The sequence below is a fragment of the Trachypithecus francoisi genome, unplaced genomic scaffold (genome assembly GCF_009764315.1).
Source record: "Trachypithecus francoisi isolate TF-2019V2 unplaced genomic scaffold, Tfra_2.0 Lachesis_group4, whole genome shotgun sequence".
Classification (NCBI taxonomy): Eukaryota; Metazoa; Chordata; class Mammalia; order Primates; family Cercopithecidae; genus Trachypithecus; species Trachypithecus francoisi.
This window is the reverse complement of record NW_022681469.1, coordinates 29849243-29856476: the sequence shown is the minus strand read 5'-3', so window position 1 is coordinate 29856476 and position 7234 is coordinate 29849243. Positions and strand designations below refer to the sequence as shown.

Here is a 7234-nt window from a genome sequence, read left to right as displayed (position 1 = left end):
GCCTCAGCCTCCTGAGTAGCTGGAACTACAGGCAGAAGCCACCATGCCAGGCTAATTTCTGTATTTTTATTAGAGATGGGGTTTCACCATGTTGGCCAGGTTGGTCTTGAACTCCTGACCTCAAGTCATCCAACCGCCTCGGCCTCCCAAAGTGTTGGGATTACAGGTGTGAGCCACCATGCCCGGCCTCCTTCCTTCTCCTTGTCAGGCAAAACATAGTGACACCAAAGACTAGATGTCTAAAGAGTAGCTGTCCAGTGGCTGCCTGGGTTGTTAGGGCTGTAAGTCTCTGAAATGGCTGTAAACTGTATGAACACCTTTGCTCCTGTTTCTCTGAGAACACAGAAGAAACTCCCCCCCATAACCTGTTGTGAGTCAACTGCATTTTCTTTTTATAAAGTTTTCTTTACATAAAATCTTATGGAACGTGTAATTTTGTCTCTTGCTTCTTAGCTTAATATTTTTATCATAAACATTTATTCTGAAAGCCAGACTGCCTTGATCTTCTTTCCTGTGCTATTACGATTTTGGAAATCTTCACTTTGTGAAGTTGTCCTGCCTTGGAGTCTCTCATTTCCTGATCGCCAAATTTGTGCCTCACACTATGTGTCGGAAGGCGTCTGAGCACGACCATTTCTACAGAGCTCACAAGTGTACCAGACACAAGAGCTTCTTAGCTTTCTCTTCACATTTTGGCTTTCAGAGTAAAGAATGATAAAGGGGGCCGGGCGCGGTGGCTCAAGCCTGTAATCCCAGCACTTTGGGAGGCCGAGACGGGCGGATCATGAGGTCAGGAGATCGAGACCATCCTGGCTAACACGGTGAAACCCCGTCTCTACTAAAAATACAAAAACTAGCCGGGCGAGGTGGCGGGCGCCTGTAGTCCCAGCTACTCGGGAGGCTGAGGCAGGAGAATGGCGTAAACCCGGGAGGCGGAGCTTGCAGTGAGCTGAGATCCGGCCACTGCACTCCAGCCTGGGCGACAGAGCGAGACTCCGCCTCAAAAAAAAAAAAAAAAGAATGATAAAGGGAAACCCTTATTATTAAAAATGTATTGGCAAACAATTTTCTTTCTTTCTTCCTTTTTTTTTTTTCTGGGACAGCATCTCACTCTTGCCCAGGCTGGCTCACTGCAGGTCTTGCCAGGTCTTGGCTCACTGCAGCCTCTGCCTCCCAGGTTCAAGCGATTCTCCTGTCTCAGCCTGCTAAGCAGCTGGGATTTCAAGTGCCCGCCACCACGCCTGGCTAATTTCTGTGTTTTTAGTAGAGATGGGGTTTCACCATGTTGGCCAGGCTGGTCTTGAACTCCTGACCTCAAGTGATCTGCCGGCCTTGGCCTCCCAAAGTTCTGGGATTACAGACGTCAACCACTATGCCCAGCCGGCGAACAATTTTCAAAGGCTGTAACAATTTCTCTATTTGTTGGACATTCGTTTTAGATAGCTCTTTGTTATTAAAAAGGGCGCCGCTGTGCATGTCTTTGTGCTTACATCCTCTAAATGTAAAATTTAAAAATAATACATCAAAGTAAAAAGTAAAAATCACCTTAAATCCCGTCACTTAGGAAATTAACTATTCATATTCCTCTATGCTGATATATGTATCTGAATTTCAGATCATTGCCCTAGTAGAATTATAGGTCAAACGATTTGGCCTCGTTTAAGGCAACGTGTAATTCCTCAGCCTTGAATTTTGATGTAGTGATACCTAACTTCTTTGGGGAATGATCTTAGCTTTCAAACCCAGAATGTGCCAGAAAGCGCCACAGCAAGCAAGGTCCTACTTTATGCCTTCTAAAAACAAAGCCACTAAAGTTTGGAAGGGTGTTGGATTCTCTATTTCACAAAGAAAAATCAAGCCACTTCCAGCCTGGAGAGACCACGTCTCCTTTAAATGCCCACCCACGTGATCGCAGACGTGCACACGCGGAGGAACTTCACGCTGTCAGGGCAACGAGCCATTCCTCTCCCACTTCCCCTCCCCTAAGGCTTCTTGGCATTCCCTCCCCGGAAGTCACAACTCCTCTGGAGACTTTCTCTTCCTCATCCCCTCCGTCGAGTCACCTATCCTCACTCCTTTCTGTTAGTTGCCGGCCTTAGCGCTCCCGCTCCTCGCCCGAATTCCACTTTCCAGAGGAATTGCTCAAAGGGACTACAACTCCCAGGGGGCGCTGCGGGCCCCGCCCCCGGGGCGCGCACTGTAGGTCGGGGCCTGAGGTCCCACGGTCTTCTCGCCGCGTGCGGCCGGGAGCAAACGCACTACAGGTTCCGTGGCGCCTCGCGCGAGGCCAGACTGGGCCGGGGTGGGGCGGGGCGGGGCTGGAGGGGCAAGGGCTGGCGGGCGGAGGAAGGGGGTGGGAGCGGAGGCGATGGAGGGGAGGAGTGGGGGTATGGGGGAGGGAAGAGGAAGGGAGGCGGGAGGCGGGGCCGACCAAGAACTGGAGCTGGAGTCTGAGCCGGCGGTTGCAGCGGAGGCGGTGATGTCGGTGCAGGTTGTGTCTGCGGCTGCAGCCAAGGTGCCTGAGGTGGAGCTGAAGGACCTGAGCCCCTCCGAGGCGGAGTCGCAACTAGGACTGAGCACGGCCGCCGTGGGCGCCATGGCCCCCCCGGCGGGCGGTGGAGACCCTGAGGCTCCAGCTCCCGCCGCGGAGCGGCCCCCGGCCCCTGGTCCGGGCTCTGGGCCCGCCGCCGCTCTCAGCCCCGCCGCCGGGAAGGTGCCTCAGGCGTCGGCCATGAAGCGGAGCGACCCACATCACCAGCACCAGCGGCACCGCGACGGCGGCGAGGCCCTGGTCAGCCCCGACGGCACCGTCACCGAGGCGCCGCGCACAGTCAAGAAGGTACTGGGGCCGGGCTACCTCTCTAGGAGAGGAAGGGAGGGGAGGGGAACAGCAGATCCTCTTGGCACGGCGGCACCACCCTCCACACCCTCCTTTCTGATCGCAGGACCAGAGATACCCCTTGTCCCCTCAAACCCACTCTCTCAGAGATGCCCCCCAGCCAGCCCGTAGTGCTGGGAGCGGAGACTCCAGGAGGCACGGCCGTACTTCGCTCTGAATAACATGGAGGTAGCGCTCTCCCCTACTACTTGGAATAGGCAGCGGGAGGAGAGATATCTAATAGTACGTCCCGCGCCCCCAAGACGCTCCCGAGTGTGATTTTCCAACCTATCGTGGAGGAGACCTCGATGGTATAGAAAAACCTTACGGCTCATGGGAATTCACCCAGCAATAAGGATGAAAAGATAATACTTGGAGAACGAGTAAGGTGTAGTCACCTTGCATAGAAAATCGTCAGAGTTGTCTGGTTTCCGTACAATTGATGACTTTCCGCCTTTCTGTGGCCAACCGTGTCCATACAGCAACACGATGCTGTGCGCTTCATTTCCAGCGACTGCAATATTCTCTCTTCCCTGAATATGTAAAAGGGTAATGGAGAGATTCTCCTCACTCTTTCATCTTAAGAGCTTTGTCCTCCCTGCTCAGTATAGTTGGTCACCAGGATTATTAGTTTGTGTATGAAGAGAATGAATGTCTTATTGGTTCCTTTATTATAACCTGAAAATGATAGGAAGAAATGCTGCTACTTTTGGGAAAGACGATCTTTGTGGGGTTTTCGGTCTTAGGCGTCAGCTCCTTTCAGACAGTTTTGAGGAGGTCTCAGAATACCAAGAAGTAACTGCCTAGATGGATGATAGCCCGGTATTACCCGTACATTGTCTATCCATAGTTGTCTTTCTCTCTCAAAGCTTATCTCTCTTTCTCTCTTAAAGCTAAATCAGCACAGAAAAACAGGGCAAGTATTGGAAAAGACAGAAGTGTGGATCGTATAAAAAGGACTTACAGCTCCAATTTCCTAGACACAATATGGGCACAGGGATTAATTTTTTTTTAATTGTTGTGAATGGTTTTTAATTGCTTTATCAGAACAGCAACAAAGAGACGGAAGTGTGCATTGGTTTTACTGTGTGGGACTCAGCTGAATTGGAATCTTGGATCTACCATAACTTTTTGTTGTCATAGTCTCATGATTAAGGTATAGCAGATAATCCTTTCATCCTAACTATACAAATTTAGGTTATAAGTCAGAGGCAAGACTGAAGGAATTTCTGTAATGCTTTAGACAGTGTCTTTGTCATTTGCAATATGAAACTCCTCTGGGAAGAATTACAGTAGAAAGAGGCAGCATCCTGCAGAAATGAGTTTAAAGAAAAAAAGTAAAGTAAAAAAGAGAGGCAGCAGCAGCACCAGTGCTGGGAGTACCTAGATATGAGTCTGGAAATTCAAAGCATACTTCTGACTTGTTGTGATACTTTGTAACTTTGGTCAAGTCATGTTCTTGTGATTAAGACTGTTTATGTTTAAAATTTGTAATTTGGTTAGATCTCTTTAGGCTAAAAGTGTTTAACAAATTGCTTTTAGAGCATGAGGTTTACAGTCAGGCAGACCTGGATATGAAGCCCAGTACCCCCATTACTACCTTTTGGGTAATTTTCAAATTACACAAATCAGTTTCCTCTTCTATAAAATGAAAGTACTAATTATGATTGAGGATTAGAAATATTTGTAAAAGGTTTGGCATTGAGCTTGGCACATAAAGTTTTAAATGATATTCTTATTATTAGTGCTTTTATTATGAATAATTGATTTTATTTTATTTCTCCCATCATGGCTTAAGTGCAAGCCACCATGACCGCCTCTGAAAGGTTCACACAGTTCAATATATTCTATATAAAGAAGTTAAAAAATCATGGCTCACGTCTGTAATCCCAGCACTTTGGGAGACCAAGGCTGGCGGATTGCTTGAGCCCAGGAGTTCGAGACCAGGCAGCATGGTGAAAACCTCTCTCTCCAAACAGGAAAAAAAAAAAAAATACAGAGCTGGGCGTGGTGATGTGTGCCTATAGTCCCAGCTACTCAGGGGGCTGGGGTGGCAAAAACAAAAAATAAAAAACAAAACAAAAACGGTTCGAGACCAGCCTGGCCAACATGGTAAAACCCCGTCTCTACTAAAAATACAAAAATAAGCCAGGCATGGTGGCAGGTGCTTGTAATCCCAGTTACTCGGGAGGCTGAGGCAGGAGAATTGCTTGAGCCCAGGAGGTAGAGGTTGCAGTGAGCGGAGATCATGCCACTGTACTCCAGCCTGACCGACAGAGCGAGACTCTGTCTCAAAAACAAAAAATAAAAAACAAAAAAAGCAGGAGGCTGGGGTGGGAGGATCACCTGAGCCCAGGAAGTTGAGGCTGCAATGAGCACTCTAGTCTGGGTGCTGGAGTGAGGCCTTGTCTCAGAAAAAAAAAAAAGTTAAAAAATCAAAGACCAGCATACTGGAGTCTGTTTGTCTTCTAGATGTGCTTCTTGACAATTTTCCTTGTCGTTTAACCATCTTCCTGTTTTTTAGCATCAAATCTATGTTCCATGATTCTAGATTTACTCAGCAGCCTCAAGGCTATTGGAAGGCAGGGCTGAGCTTGCCTTACAATGTTAATTGCACCAAAAAACAACTTCTCTGCTGAAAGTTAAGCAGGTGAAGCTCTGGGCAAAGGATACAGCTGGATGATGAAATTTAGGGCATTGCTGAGCTGCTTTTCAGGTGCCCAATCTTTAACCTTGTTATTGAATTGGCTAAATCAAAATAAGTGCCCAAGACTGCCCTTCTTTCCCTACGTTGAAAGTCATCTCACGAAGGGACTGCAGTGTGACATTTTGATTTGTTGAGTCTTTGTTGATTCTTAGATTGTCTATGTAAATAACCACTCTGACCTTGACTCCTCGCTGTTTTTCTTACAGCATACGAAGGGACTGAGGATACTAGTATTGAAATAGCTGCCTTTGGCTGTGGAGCTGGTGACTGTTGCATTTGTTTTGTAACTGTCATGTACAAACATTTATTTTAAGTCACATTTCCGTAGATGATTTCCCTTACTTCATTCACGTATCATCAGTTTTCTTAGTTTTGTTACTCTGCTCAGCCACACAAGGGAAATAAACTTTTTACAAGAGCCAGAATTCCCAAGTGAAGTAGTTAATAAGAAGGAACATATGGTGTGCAGTTTACTCAGTCACATCTTATCTTTGGCACCTGCCTCCATCCTGTAACTTGTGGTACTCTGGGGGCCAGATCATGTCATTTGGCTATGATATATTTAAATATAATGTCCTTTTTCATAAACTGACATCAAGTAAATCCAGCAAGCCAGAAATCTCTGTAAGAAGTAATTTGGGAAATGGGAAGATAAGTTTCACAGGGAATAAGGTAATAGTAGTTGAAGGGGATTTCTTCCTTGTGTTCTTGAAAATGAGTGATAGGAATGTTGGAGCACAGCAGGGAAAACAAGGCAGGAGAGGATTTATTTCAGAAATATTAAAACTTTCTGTCAATAAGGCCGCAAGTCCAAGAACCTCAACTAGATTGTGCTTACATCAGTATCAGTAATGACCATGTTGAAACAGACTCTTTATTGCTTTTGGCAAACATATCCACCTTCCACTGGCTTTGTTGCTGTCAGGAGAGAATGAGTTGAGCCATGTTAGCACTCCTTGTCCTGAATTGTTTAAGCTCTTGATTTGGTTAATTATAGAGTACTAAAATGGAATGTTTTGGATAAAGACATGGTAAAGACATGGGAATCTGGGAATGTGGGAGCAGTATGACTCCTTTTGCCTGTTACAAAAGTACTGCTTTGGAAAGTGTTCAGTAAGGCAATTGACAGTTGGGCTATAATAACAGTTACCAGTAATTAGCCTTTTTTTTTTTTTTTTTTTTTGAGACAGAGTTTCGCTCTTGGTGCCCAGGCTGGAGTGCAATGGCGTGGTCTCAGCTCACCACAACCTCCGCCTCGCGGGTTCAAGCGATTCTCCCGCCTCAGCCTCCCAAGTAGCTAGGATTACAGGCATGCACCACCATGCCTGGCTGATTTTCTGTTTTCAGTAGAGATGAAGTTTCTCCATGTTGGTAAGGCTGCTTTCAAACTCCCGACCTCAGGTGACCTGCCGCCTTGGCTTCCCAAAGTGCTGGGATTACAGATGTGAGCCATTAGCCTTTTATGGGCCAGGAGTTGTCATAGGGGTTCTGTAATCCTCACAACAATACTATGAGATATGGGTGGCATTATCTCCATTTTACAGATGCGGAAATGAGATCCTGGGAGGTTAAGTGCCTGGCCCAAGGTTATATATCTAGAAACCCAGGGCTGTCCGTTTCCAAAGCCCATGTCCTTTTCTTTATGCCAC

At 46.8% G+C, this 7234-nt stretch overlaps 1 protein-coding gene across 2 annotated transcripts in view; it reads left to right on the top strand.

Annotated features, from left to right (window-relative positions):
- The first annotated feature begins 2402 nt into the window (after positions 1-2402).
- Positions 2403-7234, top strand: part of AHCYL2 (adenosylhomocysteinase like 2) — a 217336-nt gene continuing 212504 nt past the window's right edge. For both annotated transcript variants that reach the window (XM_033194896.1, XM_033194895.1), the window contains exon 1: positions 2403-2839. In XM_033194896.1, coding sequence (XP_033050787.1) covers positions 2480-2839 — 360 coding nt within the window. In that variant the 5' untranslated portion in view covers positions 2403-2479. The remainder of the gene's footprint in view (positions 2840-7234) is intronic.